The 16,722-nt window shown below is 58.4% G+C and overlaps 1 protein-coding gene across 9 annotated transcripts in view; it reads left to right on the top strand.

Moving 5' to 3' along the window:
* The window catches only part of EP400 (E1A binding protein p400), an 87,053-nt gene that overhangs the window by 64,607 nt on the left and 5,724 nt on the right, over window positions 1–16,722 (top strand). For 6 of the 9 annotated variants that reach the window (XM_074321448.1, XM_074321451.1, XM_074321455.1 and 3 more), the window contains 16 exons: window positions 280–414; window positions 657–701; window positions 777–930; window positions 1,123–1,364; window positions 1,480–1,653; window positions 3,416–3,552; window positions 3,654–3,710; window positions 6,009–6,087; window positions 6,197–6,439; window positions 7,510–7,558; window positions 7,632–7,741; window positions 11,740–11,941; window positions 12,044–12,222; window positions 13,762–13,974; window positions 15,501–15,696; window positions 16,046–16,170. In XM_074321448.1, coding sequence (XP_074177549.1) covers window positions 280–414; window positions 657–701; window positions 777–930; window positions 1,123–1,364; window positions 1,480–1,653; window positions 3,416–3,552; window positions 3,654–3,710; window positions 6,009–6,087; window positions 6,197–6,439; window positions 7,510–7,558; window positions 7,632–7,741; window positions 11,740–11,941; window positions 12,044–12,222; window positions 13,762–13,974; window positions 15,501–15,696; window positions 16,046–16,170 — 2,340 coding nt within the window. The remainder of the gene's footprint in view (window positions 1–279; window positions 415–656; window positions 702–776; window positions 931–1,122; window positions 1,365–1,479; window positions 1,654–3,415; window positions 3,553–3,653; window positions 3,711–6,008; window positions 6,088–6,196; window positions 6,440–7,509; window positions 7,559–7,631; window positions 7,742–11,739; window positions 11,942–12,043; window positions 12,223–13,761; window positions 13,975–15,500; window positions 15,697–16,045; window positions 16,171–16,722) is intronic. The other 3 variants (XM_074321450.1, XM_074321456.1, XM_074321454.1) reach the window with 1 other exon arrangement.

The following is a 16,722-nucleotide window of genomic DNA, read 5'->3' on the forward strand; positions in this document are numbered from 1 at the left end:
GGGGCAAAATTTTAATTTGCTTTGAAGGAGGGTGAGGGTGGCGCTCGAGACTGGCTATGTTGGGAACATAAGAGGTTCTGGAAAGTGAGCAGCCATGACTAGGAGAGGGGCTCGTGACAGAAAGAAGCAGGGGTTCCTTTGTCTGAGTGTGACCGTCAGTGCTGGAGGCGAGACGGGAAGGAGGGGACATCTGGGAGGGAGGGGACAGAAGGAGCCCTGGGCGGGCTGGGCGTGGAAGCCTCCGGCCCGAGCCTGTCTGCGCCTGTGCACCCCCATCAGGACGCCGTGCTCAACGCCCTGCGGGCCTGGGAGGCGCAGAACCTGCGGGCACTGCGGGAGCAGGAGGCCCGGGCGCTGCGGGAGCAGGAGCAGGAGCAGCTGCTCACCTACTCTAGGGAGGACGCCTACAGCACGGTATGTGTCTGCCTTCCCAGCGGGCGAAGCCCCGCAGCCTGTGCTCCGGGTGCCAAAAGGTGCATGTTCTGGTGTCCCGGCGACGTGTTGCCGGCTGTGATTAAAACGTGTTGGGAGCCTTAGCACTAGTGAGGCCCATCGTACTTCCTGTCGGGACTTAGGAGGGTGAAGGGAGGGACGTAACTGGCGGCTTGAAGCCTGGAACTGTGACTGTCAAATTGAAAATGCCCCCTTTCGCATAGGAGTACGTCTACGAAGGTGCCGACGGGCAGACGGAAGTGATGCCGGTGAGTGCCTCGCCCCCTCTGCGTGGTGTGGCTGCCTCTGTGTCACAGCTCACGGCCTTTCCCTTCTCCCCGCAGCTCTGGACGCCGCCCACGCCCCCCCAGGACGACAATGACATCTACATCGACTCGGTCATGTGTCTCATGTACGAGACCACGCCGATCCCGGAGGCCAAGCTGCCGCCCGTGTACGTGAGGAGGGAACGCAGGCGACACAAGACAGACCCGTCAGGTGCGCACCTGTAGGCTCTGCCCACGCGCCCGCCGCTGCCTCACGCAGTGAGGGCCCTCCCGCTGACAGCCCCATTAGCGGGGAAAGCAGGAGAGGCTCTGTCTCTGCTCGGGGCTCCGGGCCTCCCGGGGGTCACCTGTCCCTTTCGCTGGGTGCTCTGGTGCCCGCGGGCTGAGCCGCCTCTCTGTGCAGCCGCCGGCAGGAAGAAGAAGCAGCGGCACGGGGAGGCGGTTGTCCCCCCGCGGTCCCTGTTCGACCGCGCTGCCCCGGGCCTGCTGAAGATGCGGCGGGAGGGCAAGGAGCAGAAGAAGAACGTGCTGCTGAAGCAGCAGACGCAGTTTGCCAAGCCTTTGCCGACGTTTGCCAAACCAGCGGCTGAGTCGGGTCCCGACAACCCCGAGTGGCTGGTCAGCGAGGACTGGGCGCTGCTGCAGGTGAGCCCGCGGCCACGCGCCCCCACGTGCACGTCCACACCACCCGACCCCTTTGGCAAGCGGGACGCCTGACCGTGCTCAGCTGGGTGACCTCTGCCTGACCTTGGTTCTCTAGGCTGTGAAGCAGTTGCTGGAGCTGCCCCTGAACCTCACAATCGTGTCCCCGGCCCACACGCCCAACTGGGACCTCGTCAGTGACGTCGTCAACTCCTGCAGCCGCATCTACCGCTCCTCCAAGCAGTGCCGGAGCCGCTACGAGACCGTGCTGATCCCCAGGGAGGAGGGCAAGGTGGGCGCTGGAGGGCCGGCCAGGTGAAGGCCCCCGTGGGAGGGGAGGAGGCTGCAGGCCACGCATCGCGCAGGCACGAGTCCCGGTGCTGAGATGGCCCGTCTGCAGCATTGTGCTGCTTGGCATTCGGAAAAGTCTCTGTGCCGCCATCTTGGCTCCGGGTGCCATCACGTGTTCGGTCCCCTCCCTGTCTTCCTTTGTGCTGGGTGGGTGGACGGGGAGAGTGTTTGCTTCGTGCCGTTAGCTCGTTTGAAGGAACATGTCAGTGCCTCACTGGCCTCGCGGCCACTGCACTGATGTCGCACGCTCTAGACACTCTGGTCCTGCCTAACTGTGAGTGTTGCTGACCATAGGACAGCCAGGTACTTGGTGTCTGTCACCAGGAAGCCCAGAGAGGCAGCTCTGCTGACGGAGCCTCGTCCAGTGCAGGTCTCTACTCGGGGCCTTTGCTCGTCCCTCTGGAGTTGAGTCTGTCTCTCCCCACTTCTCCACCCGCTGTCTTCATGCAGCCCCACCCCCTTCTTGCCACTCGGCAACCACCTCTCCTCGGCACAGTGTCCACGGTCTGTACAGAGGCCTCTGCGTGCTGGTCCCGCCAGCTGTTACGTGTGTCGCCCGCCCACTGGCATGGTGGTCCTCACTTCCAGTGACAGTGTCCCATCAGGATGGGAGGGGCGGTCACGTGTCTGCATGTGCTGAGGTGGGCGGCGCCTGGTGCTGCAACCACGTTTGCTTCTGTTAATGGTTTCTGTAACCAGCTTTCAAATCCTCTCAGGTGTATGTTTCTAAAACAGCTCTCTCAAAATAAGGTATTTGGGGTTTTCTTGTTTAGAAACAGAAAGCAAGCTCCAACACCACCATTTGTGGGGTTTCACCAGAAAGCCTTCTGAGGTCTCACGTTAGGTCAGTTACGTTTTGGGAGTATTTTTAACAGTAGCTGTAACTTTAATGCAGAAAAACGTGAGGGTAAGATTTTGTCTTGTCGGTGGTGGATGAAGCCGATGGAAGGCGAGGCTGGGAGCGTCTGCCAGGTGTGGGACGCTGAGTGAGCTGCAAGACTGTGCGCGTTTAAGCACCTCTGAGAGGAAGGCACCGAGACTCAGAACTCCTCTGCTTGGCTGCCATCACAGTGCTCGGTGCCTGCCTTCCTCTAGGTGACTTGTGTCTTTGCTGTAGAGGCCACCGCGCGTGCGGATGTCCTGCTCATGCCCCATTGGAGCCTGTGATGGTGGCAGTGGTCAGAGGGGTGTGCTGGCGGGACAGGTGCACGTGAGGCCCTGCTGGCTCCAGGCGGTCGAGGGGCGTACTTCACACCCAGGCGAGCCAGGGCGGGGTCCCCTCACTGCACACGTGGCCGCCTCTGGCAAGAGTACCGGGCACAGCAGTGCTGAACCCTAAGAGCAGCCTCAGACGCCAGTCCTCTCCACTGTCCACTCTGGGCAGGGGCCGCAGGGAAGGGCAGGTTGCCAGTGAAGGTGTGGGCTCTGCGTTCCTTCTGGGGCCTCAAGCGCTTGGCCGACTGTCCTCCCCCAGCTGAAGGTGGGGCTCCCCATCCCTGGGGAGCTGGGAGGCTCCCTCGGACGACGTGCACGAAGGCCCCACACAAACTGAGGGGCGGCATCCGCACCGGGCACGCGCCGGCCGCCGTGTCGGGAAGGAGGGGCCTGGGTCTAATGACAGGGCTTAACGTGGGGCCTCCGGATCAGTGACGCCCTTTCTCAGGGTCACCGTGTGACGCCGTGCTGCGTCCATTCTGTTTCAGAGTAAGAACAACCGTCCTCTGCGCACGGGCCAGATGTACGCCCAGGACGAGAACGCGACACACACCCAGCTGTACACGAGCCACTTTGACCTGATGAAGATGACGGCCGGCAAGAGGAGCCCCCCCATCAAGCCTCTGTAGGCTCCGGGGCCTCCCTGCGCGGTGGCCGGGCGGCACTGCCTCACTGTCCCTCATCCCTTTTCCCTCCCGTTGGTAACTTTTGTCTCCTGTGCTGCAGGCTTGGCATGAACCCTTTCCAGAAAAACCCCAAGCACGCCTCGGTGTTGGCAGAAAGGTACGTCTGTGTTTGTGACATGCTTTTCACTTTTTGAAGTGGTCACGTTTCTGTGTCCTCTTAAACCCAGTAAGTTTAGTGAATATTTGTGCAAACGGTGCATTGTGACATCGGAGGGGGCCGGGCAGGTGCCCTTGTTTACACTAGGAGGGTGTCGTCCCTGCCTGAGCCTGGCAGAGGACCCGTGACCAGCGACAGGGCAGGAGGGCCTCCTCCTTCCTCCTCACGTCCGCCTCTAATCTGACAGGCATTGTGTTGGCTCTTTCATAAAATACATCCAGTTTGGGGCTGAGTGTACTTGCTTTGAAATTCATCAAAGGAAAAAAAGATGCATGGGGGAGAGGTGAGGGTGTCAGGGAGCAAATGCAGCCGATAGAATGAATTGGGGAGTCTGGGTGCGGGGGACAAAGCGCCTGCTCTGGGGTCCCAGCAACTTCCTGTGTGTTTGATATTTTACGTTAAAATGGGGGAATACGTGTTCAGATGAAACCCAGTTGCCGCCTCTGGTTCAAGCCTCCGTCATGGCCCAAGTGAGGTTGTACAGGCCCCACCTGACGGCCTGCTTTCTGCCAGCCTCTGTGCCCAGCTCTCGGGCAGCCCCAGGCTGGGCACGGCTCTGCTGAGGCCCCCTGTCCGCTCCACCTTTGGCTGTACCTCCCCGATGTCTGCATAGCTGCCCCCCTCCCTAAGGCCCTCACTCACACGTCACCTTCTTCACCTTGTTGAAAAGTGCCCCCACCCCGACCCCGGCTGCAGTGTTTTTCTTCATAGTGCGAGTCATGGTCGCGTTTTGACTTGACCGGGTTAGCGTCTGTCTGAACTCCGTGGATGTAGGAATTCTGGAGGCTAGAGGCATAGAGTAGGCATTCGATACACACTCGGTGATGAAATTAACGGATGACTTCATTCACCATGCCGGGCCTGGGGACTCAGCAGTGAACGGGACAGGAGCAGTCTGTCCCCCTTTGTGTCTCCTGCGAGGCAAATGCTGAGTGATCGCTACAGATGCTCAGGGCACATCCTGCCTGTGAATAGACAGCCTGGCAGAGCCAGGGCAGGGGGTCTTCTGCGAAGGGGCCTGGCCAGCAGCAGGTGGCTGATTGGGAAAGTCTGGATATTCCTGTTGCGACCTCTGTCCTCCAGGTGAGGCCAGAGCCACATCAGGCCAGTCTGTGTACCTATGTGTGTATAGCCGAGGGGGCAGGGGAGTCAGGTCAGCAGAGCAGGGAGGAGGGAGGTCCCTGAGGTGACACCACCAATCTGGGGGCACCAGCGAGGAGGTGGCCGGGGTCTCGGGAGAGGGCTGGGGCGAAGCACGATTGCAGTGAGTTGCAGAGGGTTTGGGGTGAATGTAGACCCAGTGGAACCCTCGGGCTTGGCTGTGTTTTTGTGCGTTTGGTTTGGGGCAGAGAAGAATCATGTGTGGATGCTGGGGGGCAGGACGAGGAGGTGGGAGCAGAGCCCAGGACAGGCGGCAGGGGCAGGCCCGCAGGCCAGGTGTGCTGCCGGAGTCACAGGTGACACCCAGGGGCGGCCTGCTGTGACAACGGGGAGCTGGGCCTTGTGCCCAGGGCAGGGGAGGGGGTCTCCCTGTGGAGCAGGAGACCCGGAGGCTGGGCCACGGCTGGATTTTGCCCCCAGCGCCTAGCAGGCTGGCGGGGGAATCGGGGAGCGTGTGGCTGGGGCTTTACCACTGAGTCATGAAGGGACACAGGCTGAGGGAGAGTCCCAGGCACTCATATGAAGTCCGCAGGGCGATGGGTAGGACCCACACGGGGGCTGTGTAGACGGATGTGGGTGAGGGCAGAGAATGGGTGAGAAGGCTGCGCCAGAGGCACCAGCAGGTGTGGCAGGGGCCTGGCTGTGCTGGTGGGAGGCCTGAGAGCGGCAAGGACAGCACAGGGCTTTCAGCTGAGCCAGCCCATCTGACAGGAATGGTGGAGGCCGGTAGAGGACAGTGTGGGTGATTGTACGGGAGCCCCCAGGAGCAGGTTCTGTGAGGTGGGCGACCTGGAGGGAGTTTGCTGCTCAGGCTCTGCCTGGAGCCCAATGCGTGGGGGCTGGGGTGTTCATGCTGCTGCGGGGTCCTCATGGACTCGGGCCTGGGGGAACCGAGACATGAGCGTGGGCCTCCAAGGCAGCCTTCCCACGGGCTGGCTGTCTCCATGCCCCGGCCTTCGGGCTGGGTTGGAGCTGCCTCCAGTACCCGGCAGCTTGGGAAGTGAGGGCTTTGGGTGCCTAGAATGTGTCTACTTCAGAACTTGCCGCTCTATTTTTAACTTTTGCTTTTGTCCACAGTGGAATCAACTACGACAAACCCCTGCCTCCTATTCAGGTCGCATCTCTCCGCGCAGAGCGCATCGCCAAAGAGAAGAAGGTGTGGCAACCTGGGTGGGGCCTGCTTCGGGGGCGGGGCCTGTCAAGTGGTGGGAGGGGCCTGCCAGCAGGTGGTTGCCCCTGCCCACGCCCCCTCTTCTGCCCTGTAGGCTCTGGCGGATCAGCAGAAGGCGCAGCAGCCGCCGGTGGCACAGCCCCCACCGCCCCCGCCGCAGCCGCCGCCTCCCCAGCAGCCCCCGCCACCGCTGCCCCAGCCCCCAACGGCGGGCAGCCAGCAGCCGGCCCCTCCTACCGTGCCACCACCGGCCCAGGCACAGCCCCCGGCACAGCCTGCACAGCCCCCGCCGAAGGCCCCACCCGCAATCACCACAGTGGGCAGCGCTGCTGTGCTGGTGAGCAGCCCCCCTGCTTTCAGCGCTCAGCGCTGCAGCCTCTCTCGTGGGGGGCAGGGAAGAGCCCTTCTGGGGCGCGGGTCTTCACTTCTCTGCTGGTCTGTCCTGGGGGGGGGTCCTGTCTCCCTGGGACTCTGTCCCCCTGGGGGCTGTCTTCCCAGGGCGTGTGCAGCAGGGTGAGTTCAGCTGTGATTTGGAGGTGCAGGTGACGGGGAAGTTTGGAGTTACACAGGATTTGTGAGCCTGACTGAAGAAGCACCCCCTGTTCTTCAGCCTGCAGAGCAAATACCATCTGCCAGTTTGCAGACTTCCTTCTGACCCCTCCCTGCTCCTCCTCAAAGCACGTGCACCTGTGCTCACATATATGTGTGAACTTTAGTCCCATTAGAGAAAAATGGTAAAATGCACAAGCAAAGGACTGAAAGGCAGGCTCGTGAGTCACATGTGGGGGAGCGCCTGGGCCTGGAAGGGGAAGCTCTGCTGTTTCCCAGCGTCTGCCGCAGTGGGGGTAGTTGTCCTGCAGATCGCCCCTTGTTTGAATCCCATTGGCTGCAGTGGAATGTTTGTGTGCTGGGGCAGCTTTATCCCTCATTCATTCAGAAAACGCACTCATCAAGGACCTGCCTGGTGTGAGGGCTGCCTCCTGTGCCCATGGAGGCCGTCCTGCTAGGGCAGCCCAGCCAGGCAGGACCCCAACAGGAACAGTGGTGTGTGATCAGGAAGGGACTTCCTACAGAGCTGGCCCCTGGGCTGTGGCCTGAGTGATAGGTGTCAGTCAGAACAGAACAGAAAACAGCAAGTGCAGAGGCGGTGACCTTGACAGCTGTTGGGGTCAGAAGGGTCCGCATGGCCAAGCCCAGTGACTGAGGGGCAGTCACTGCAGGGGGCCGGGGGGGACAGGACAGTGTGTGGGATAAGCGGGGGACAGGGAGCTGCAGTCGGTCTGTGTGGCCAGGGTCACTGTCGTCAGAAGTTTGCATTTGATTCTGGTGCCGTGGAAGCTTTGGGCAGGTTGTTAGTGTGGACGTGTGGACGAGCTGGACCTGAAATTCAGTGCTTTCTTTCCTCAGCAGGCAGGAGCCATTAAAACGTCCGTTACAGGGACAAGCATGCCAGCAGGTAAGCGGTGAGTGGTGCCACCGTGGGGACTGGCTGCTTCGCACGCCCTCGTCTCACAGGCCCCTCCCCACAGGCACAGTGAGCGGGAACGTGATCGTGAACACCATCGCCGGCGTCCCTGCCGCCACCTTCCAGTCCATCAACAAGCGCCTCGCTTCGCCCGTGGCACCTGGAGCCTTGACTGTGAGTCACTCCTGCTCCGTCGGTGCAGAAAGTACTGACCTAGTTAGTTTCACAAAGTCACCTAATTGCTCACGTGTTCGGGGAGGGGGGTGTCTCTGCATTGTGCTTTCAGACTCCGCTGATGGGGTACCCCTCATGCTGGGGAGGGGGTGACGTGTGAGGATGCAGAGATGGTTGCTCTTGGGGGATTTCGCCAGGGGAGGGGTTCAGGCAGGTTGTAGAAGGGAGTGTTCAGTTTATGGGGTGTCTAGAGCCAGGTGTGGGAGCAGGTGGGAGCAAACCTGGGCAGAGGGGCGTGGAGCCGCAAGACCCCTGTGCACATAAGCAGGATGAGCCGGGGCGCTGACCAGAGGAGACCGGCGTCCGCAAGATGGTGGCACCCTATGCCAGCCACGTGCTTGTCTGTGCTGTTGCACCGCACAGAGAAAAACACACAGCTGAGATTTAGGAGTTTAAATTTATGTCCCAATTTCCAAAGGCAACGCGAGCCCTGAGGAGAAGGTGCTGCTTCAGAGTCAGCAGTGCCTTGGCAAGTGGAATGATGTCCCTCTTGGGTTTTGCAAAGTGTTTTTCCTACGAAGACGTAGTGTAGGCACCGTGGTGCTGGCAGAAAGGTAGGCACTCAGCCCCTGGGTAGGACCGGGAGTCTGCAAACATCCACATGCACAGTCGGCGGAGTTTCATTACGCGTGTCGTGGGGACTCGTGGAGGGAGGATAGGCTTCTCAACAAAGGCGGCTGGCAGACTTGGGTTGCTATGTGCAAAACAGGAAGCGTGACCTGTAACTTACCTCGTATAGAAAAGTCCCTCAAAGTGGGTCATAGACCTACATGTAAAACCCAAAACTGGAACACTCCCAGAAGAAAACACCTTGGTTTAGGCAAAGATCTTAGGATACGAAAAGCCTGTGAATTATGAAAGACAAATTAATAAATTAGACTTCATTAAAATCAAGAATTGCTCTTTGAAAAATATTTTTAAAATGAAAAATATTTACAGAACATATTTGATAAAGGACTGGTATTCAGATTATATAAAGATTCTTTAGTCAATAATAAGAAAACAAACAACTTTTTAAAAACGGACCAAAGGATTGAGCAATTACTTCACCAAAGAAGATACATAGAGAGCAAATCGGTGTGAGAAGACACTCAGCGTCACCAGTCCTTAGGGAAGCAAGTGCAAATGAAAGCCACGGTGATACCCTGCTGCGCACTCGCGGGAATGGCTTCAAGCCCCACAGGCCTGGCGATGCCAAGCGCTTGGAGGTGCGGAGCGGGCAGGATTCTCATTGCTGACGGGACGGCATACACAGCTCTGCAGTCACTTTGGAGAACAGTTGGGCTGTTTCTTATCAAAGTGAGCACACATTGTCCATACAGCCTGGCATTCCACTCCTCGGCTTCCCCAAGGGGAAGGAAAACACGTCTGCACAAGAAACCTGAACCTGAATGTGTTCAGTGGCTTCATCACGACCAAGAAAGGGAGCAACCCGTGTGCAGGGGAGACGGCTGCCTCGTCCCGCCCCCTGCCGCCCAGAGCTCGGGAGCAGCTGTGGGGGCGCGGCAGCGTGGGGGCTCAGCTGCGGCCTGCCAGGGGATCAGAGCACCAAGAGGCTGGAACTGCTCTATGATCCATTTCGTAACATGGAAATGGCAAGACTACAGGGACAGAAAACAGTGTGTTCTGAGTCTGGATGGTGGTGGAGGCTACGTGGCCAAGTGCATTTGTTAAAATTCATAGAACCGTATATCTGAGACAAGTGACTTTTACTGTATATGGAAATTATATATCAGTAAACCTGGCTTAAAAATTAAAATACCCTTAAGTAATAGAGTATTCATGAAAATACCTTTTCTAGTACGTGGTTGAGGATTATTTCATTCGTTTTCCTTCCTACTTTACAATACACCACTTCAGACTCGGCCATTTCCTTAACTAACAGAAGCTGTTGGTTAGGCTTGTGGCATTAGGAGCACCGGTGCGACCAGCACCCCATTGCTGTGAGGGCAGGAAGCCCAAATGCTTGTAGTTGATGTTTTATTTTGAAAAAGACCTATTTCTATGTGTATTTTTAAAGAAAGTGATTCATGCACAATGTATTGTTTGAGTACCTCTTACGGACAAGATACTTTCCCCGGTGACGTGGGGTTAGAAACATGACCCAGACCCACGGCATGCTTCCACAGTGTTCCTCCCAGCTGTCCTGAGGCGGGAATGTAGCAGACAGCCGTGGAGGCGTTCTGGACAGTCAGTAGGGGCCTCAGAAGGACAAGAGAAAGTACAGTGGGAAGATCATCAAAGACACGAGACGGGAACAATTCAGCATAGATTACAGAACAGTTAAGAGAGGCTTGAGACAGTCTGTAAAAACCAGGAAACTATATATAAACTATTCAAAAAAAATACAGAGAACTTTTGGAAATGAAAAAAAATGGTTACCAAATTGAAAGAAAAAACAACAACAACAATAATCTGATAATTGGGCTTAATTCCAGTTTACACCGTTGAAGAGAGGATTAGTGAACTGGAACACAGATCAGAGGACATTTTCCTGAATGCAGCCTGGGGAGACGGCAGATGGAGCACAGGAGAGGATTGAAAGCCACGGAAGATGGGCTGGGAGGATGTACCACGTGCTTACAGATGTTCTAGCCAGAGGGAGTGTCAGGCACAGACAGTGTTTGCAGACGGAGTTGCCAGGCTGATGAACGACACTGACCCGTGGATACACAAAGCCCAGCCAATTCCAGGGGCCGCACCCCCGTAATGCAACCGTGAGGAGACCTTGAGCAGCAGGAGGAGGCGGGCTTGTCTCCCTTGTAGTCATGAGGCCAGAGCCCACGGAACGGCAGGAGAAGACCCACCAACCCCACTGCCCTCTCTCATTCCAATGTACCCAGAAGAACGGTCCAATAAAACCTTTTCAAACAGAAACTGAGTTACCAGTAGATCTTTACTAAATGACGTTATGAGGCAGAAAGAAGCTGTTCCCAGACGGATGGTCTCAGGACGAGAAGGAAGGAAGTGTATGGACGAACCAAGGTGACTATTGACTTCACAAACACAGTCACTCGCTGTGGGATTAACAAGGACAGAAATGATACCCAGAGTAACAGAGGGAAGGGAACGGGCTCCCGGTGCTGCAGTGTCCTGGAATCTCTTTATTCAGGAAAAGTGACTTACTGATAGACTTTGGTAAGTACTTGTGATGTATTATAATTACGTAGATGAGCCACCAAAAGATTCAAAACAGTGGACCTTTCAATGTGTGGGAGGGAAACTGGGAAGAGAAGAAAATAATCTGCAAGAAGGCAAAAGAGGAGATTAAAAGAAGCGTGGACCCGAGGGGTGGGATGGAGAGATGGGCAAGTAATGAAGTGTGGGGGGGGGCAGCAACGGGCGGAGGCCCAGGAACACGTACTGACTGCACCGCGGCCCGCAGGGCGGGCGGCACATTTCATGGTGACCTCGGGGGTGCTAGCGTTTTCCAGTTTATTGTATGACTGGGGCAGCCGGGACTTAGAGGGTCGGCGCTGGGCTGCTCCACAGTGAGGCTGTCCCGAGTGCTGGGCGGGGTGCAGCTGGGGCGCCCTGAGCCCTGAGCACACAGCAGGCTCCCAGCTGTAGCTTCTGGCCTGACCGGGGACGGCAGTGGGCGGTGGGGGCCTGGACTGCGTGTTCGGGGAAACCCCGTATCCAGAGGTTGGCCAGGGGTCTGAGCGGGTCTTTGCATGAGGACGGCAAGGCAGCATTTCAGGTTCAGAATGGGCGTGGGCACGTCGTCGTCTGAAATGCTTGTCCCTCGTGTGGCCGACCAACCCCGTGTAGCTCAGGGCACTGCTTTGGATTCACAAGTGAAGGTTCCCCTGGCACCTTCAGGACGTCGTCACCTCCTTGGGTTCAGAGTTGCTGCCCTCTTCCTTCACCCAGCAGTGACAGTAAAGGCCGTGAAGAGCAGTGCAGCCACCTGACCGGCCCTCTGCTCACCTTTGCAGACCTCCGGAGGCTCGGCGCCTGCCCAGGTAGTCCACACCCAGCAGCGAGCAGTTGGCTCCCCGGCCACTTCCGACCTGGTGTCCCTGGCGCCAACTCAGGGTGTTCGAGCAGTCACCTCCGTGACAGCCTCAGCCGTGGTCACTACCAGCCTGACCGCAGTGCAGACCCCGACCCGGTCTTTGGTCACTCAGGTGTCCCAAGGTAAGGACAGCGTGGGTTTCTGTGGGAGGCCAGACTGGCTTCCATTGGTTGGGGGAGGGCGGAGGGCCGCCCCGCGTGCCGCCTGACCGGACGCCTCCCCAGCCGCAGGGGTCCCGCTGCCCGGGAAGGCCATCACACCCGCACACTTCCAGCTCCTCCGGCAGCAGCAGCAGCAGCAGCAGCAACAGCAGCAGCAGCAGCAGAACACGCAGGCCCCGGCCCAGGCCCAGGCCCAGGCCCAGGCCCCCGCGCAGATCAAAGCCGTCAGCAAGCTGACCCCGGTGAGCACTCAGCCACGCCTTGTTGCGGCCGTGATTCCAGGTGTATTCGGCATAGATGTGCCACTGGCGCTGTGCAGGAAGTGTGGGCACGGGCTCTCCAGGCTCTGGACGTCTCAGTCCCGTTCCTGGCGTGTCTTTCCATGTGCTCCTGTGCTCCGTGCCACACAGGTCAGGCTGCAGAGAGGGCTGGAGGCCGTGGGGTCCCATTCCCAGCCAGAGCAGGTGCTGGGAAGGGCCCTCGGCCTAGGGGACGAGGCATGAAGGCTGGCCTTTTGGGCACAGCCCGTTTGCAGCCTCGTTTCTCAGAAGCGGTCATTTGAGTTCTCATGTTCCTGTTTTGCCAGTTTGTGCATCACCTGAGCTGTTACGTATGTAATAACACTCACTTTTAAAGAAAATTCAATATTCCTGCCATCAATGGAAAAGCACTAATACTTGGCCTAGAAAGTAACCAGAAAAACGTGATGAAACCAAGACAGTGATTTAGAATTCCAACAAGCTCTTGGGCCTGCCCCAATCAGTACCTGACCTTGGGCCTGACCTTCCCGGTTCCAGACGGGACAGACGGGCCTGACGGGCCTGTTGGAGGATTGGAGGACATGCTGGCGTTTCGCTGGGGCTTCCTCGAGGCTTGGGAACACGCACCAGAGAAAAGAGATGCAGCCAAATGAAACATTCATTGCCCCAGTTGCTCCAGTCACATTTCAAGGGCTCAGTGGCCACACATGACTGTGGCGCCGTGTCCATGGACAGCTCCAATCTGGAACACGTCCATCACTGCAGGAAGTTCACAGGGCCGCGCAGGAGAGGCCCCGCCCAGCAGAGGCCGTCGGAGCTGGTCTCCCGGCCAGGCTGCCTTTTCTCACCTGGCTGCTCCTCCCACTCGAGACCTCTGGGCCAGCAGTGCCCTGCTCACCCTTTCAGCTGCCCAGTGCCCACTGACCCACTCATTTGCCTGGTTCCTTCATTCTCCTTTCTTCTCAGTCAGTTTCACAGTCAGTTTCATTTTCAGGATATTGAAAGAGATCTGACAGTCATGAACAACTCAGTGTAAATTTTCTTTAAAACAAATGTATTCCTTAGAAATAGTTTTTGAACTATCTTGATATCATGATGTTTTGACTTAAAGACATGAAATTTTTAATGAAATCTTCATTTGGAGACGGTTGGCATAAATAATTGAGAGCAGATGCACACCTTATAATTTTAAAATCTCAAGAGGGACCATGATTTAAGACCGTTACAATTTTTGATGGTACTGCAGATTTGACTTGTGAGCGGTAAGAGCCTAGAAGTTCTGCTATGAATTTCCTAATCTGTCAGAATCACTGTTTCTAGTTTTAGTCAGTGATGTGCTAATTTTTAGGAAAGGAGCATGTACAAAATGCTGGCGAGACCCTGGAGGACGGTTTGCACCCTGCGTGTGAGCCGCTGGATCCTTTGGTGTTTACAGGAACACCAAAGAAGAGGAACACAGAACCGCGACGCACGGTGCTGGGGCAGTTCGTGCTGACAGAAGCTGTTTGGTCTGGGTTTCAGGAACACTTGATCAAGATGCAGAAACAGAAGCTGCAGCTGCCCCCGCAGGCCCCCCCACCGCAGGCCCCGCCGGGGCCCCCGCCGCCCGCCACCCAGGTGCAGGCCCCGCAGCCCCCGCAGCAGCAGAGCCCCCAGCTCACCACCGTTACAGCCTCGCGACCCGGAGCCCTGCTCACAGGCACCACCGTGGCCAACCTGCAGGTGGCCCGGCTCGTAAGTTCCCGATGCTTATTCCTCCAGGGCATCTGCTTCCACTTGAGCGAGCTCTTGTTACTCGCTCAGGACTTGTGTGTCAGGTGGCCCGGCAGACCTAGAGCTAAAGCAGAAGACGAGCTCTTCCCCAGGGACTTCAGTTCTCCTTGCCGAGGATGAAATACAGCTCGTGGGGGACACTTAAGGCACCATGTTCCCAGAATTTAGGTGTTACAGAGTTTATGGGTTGAGTGAGTGCTGGGGGGTGGGAGTGAGCTAGACCATGAGGTGGGGTGGGGGCAGCAGGGTGAGGCGTGTATGGCCTGTGGGGGGCGTCCCAGTGCTGCCGGGGTAGAGACGTGGGAGGAGAGGCTGAAAGAGACGGCAGGAGGTGCGGGGAGGCAGGCGAGGCCCGAACGCCAGTGCTTTGCGGGCACGGAGAGGCTTCTGAAGGAGGAGTGGTACCGACGAGAGGGTGTCGGGGAAGCGCACGTACATTCCAGCAAGTGCTGCTCGAGGGTCTGGGAGACGCAGCAGGCAAGCCAGTGCCGGCGCCCGCGTGGGGAGCCCCCGTTCTGGCCCTGGTGGCAGCTCATGTCACCGGTCCTGCTCCGGTTCAGGCGCTGCCGTGGTGCTCCGCCTGCCACCCGAGTGGTGCTCAGGGACCACACCAGGCCGAGTGGGTGCTGTAATGTTGCTCCACTTGGCAGGTGTGGGAACTGAGGCTGTCAGTGTGGGTGACCTGCCCAAATCCTACCGCAAGTCACCCACAATGCGTGCTGGGATTTGGGGGCCGTTTTAAGTCTGCGAGAGAAGGGCTAGAAGTGGATAAAACGTGTGGATTTTATCCGGCGGTCCCCTTTCTGGTACACGCCGAGAAGCAGCACAATGAGCGTACACCCCTGTTTGTGTGAGAGGAGCCCCGAGTCCCCATGACCAAGACCTTCCCCGAGAAGCCGGACAGCACCCACACAGCAGGTCCTGAGCCACTCGGATGGCGAGATGTCTGATCCATCCCATTCTGACTGCCGGTTGTCACATTCGTGTGCAGCAGTGGGGGTTCTGGGTGGTTTTTACCGCGTATCTTGTTAGGTAGCCTGAGGTTTTGTACATGTAAAAATGGGTCTCCATTTTCCTTTTTGAAAATGAAACTTCAGAAAGTGCTTGGTAGCATGTGACACCAAGTAGTGTGTGGTGGGCTCCGGGCAGTGACCTTGAGCTGGAGGCCCAGGAAACGAGAGGTGCTGTGGGGACGATGGCATGACGGGGCTGCAGTAAGGTACAGGCAGATGAGGGAGCAGCAGAGACGGACGCCTGTAACAGGATCGGCCTCTCCACGCCCCCAGGGGACTGATTCTCTGCCGAGGTCTTGCCGAGCCCCCAGGGACGGGTGCAGCAGCATTGGTCAGCCTCCGGGGAGCTGTTGGCCTCTGGCCGACCACTTTCCACCTTGGCAGTGTCTCGTCACTTGACCTCTTGTGGGCAGTGTTTGCAGCCGTGTGTGGCATCCTAAACCTCTCTGGACTCCCGTTCTCTTCCCTATTTAGACCCGGGTCCCTACCTCGCAGCTGCAGGCGCAAGGCCAGATGCAGACGCAGGCGCCCCCGCCGGCTCAGGTGGCGCTGGCGAAGCCTCCAGTGGTGTCCGTGCCTGCGGCCGTGGTCTCCTCACCAGGCGTCACGACCCTGCCCATGAACGTCGCTGGGATCAGTGTGGCTATCGGACAGCCGCAGAAAGCCGCAGGTGCCTGTCGCGTGCGGCCCCTCCCTCAGCCCTGGAACAGGGCTGACGAGCCTTTTCTAGAGGAAGCGGCTCCTTTGCTGGCCACCCGTCCGGGGTGTGGTGGTGTGTTCCAGCGGAAGTGTCTCAGGAGGCTCTCCTGCATCTCACCACCCCCTTTCTGAACTTCTGGGCCCTGACCCGAATGTCACTGTGGTCGGCCCAGGAGCACGGGGGACAGGGGTGTGTGAGCGACGGCTCCTGCCCGATGTCCTCTCAGGCTTCTGTAGGGATCAGTCAGTCTGAGCCACTCAGTGACTCGGAAATGCAGGGCCAAGCGCTCGTGGCTCACCCACATGATCGCTGTTCGCAGGACAGACCGTCGTGGCCCAGCCCGTACACGTGCAGCAGCTGCTGAAGCTGAAGCAGCAGGCGGTGCAGCAGCAGAAAGCCATCCAGCCGCAGGCCGCCCCGGGCCCGGCGGCCGTGCAGCAGAAGGTACTGGCTTCCTGCGAGAGGCTCCCAGCTCGCCTGCCTTTCCGCTGAGTTGGGCCCTGGCACCCACACACAGGAGACCCCGTGGTTGTGCGCTTGGGCTGCAGAGGGCGGCCTTGCGGTTGGGGCAGCGCCAAGGCCCCCAAGGGCGGGGGTGGCTGTGAGACAGGGAGCCCCGTTCACTGAGGGCTAGTGGGGAACAGTGAGGGGCGTAGGCTGTGGAATTGCACGGCTGTCAGGCCAGAAAGACTCGGGAGCAGCTGTAGTTCCCAGGGTGTGACCTGCTTCCACTCCTGTTGTATAGACAGAGCCAGGCCAGGGCCTCCGCTAAGCCTGTATTCAGGCGAGGAGCCAGGCGGGGCTGGGTCCTGCGTGTGTGCTTCCAGGGTGGAGGAGGGGGTGCCTGGGCGGAGGGCCCCGCATGGAGGACAGCTGTCCACGTCCCCCTGACTCAAGAGGAAGAGGCGCCTCTGAGCTGATTCGCGTCCCAGCCTGTCCTCAGTAGGCCGGCACTCGGGGCGTGGGCTGGGCAGGTGTCACATTGACACCCACCTC

The sequence above is a fragment of the Rhinolophus sinicus genome, linkage group LG16, assembly GCF_036562045.2.
Source record: "Rhinolophus sinicus isolate RSC01 linkage group LG16, ASM3656204v1, whole genome shotgun sequence".
Lineage (NCBI taxonomy): Eukaryota > Metazoa > Chordata > Mammalia > Chiroptera > Rhinolophidae > Rhinolophus > Rhinolophus sinicus.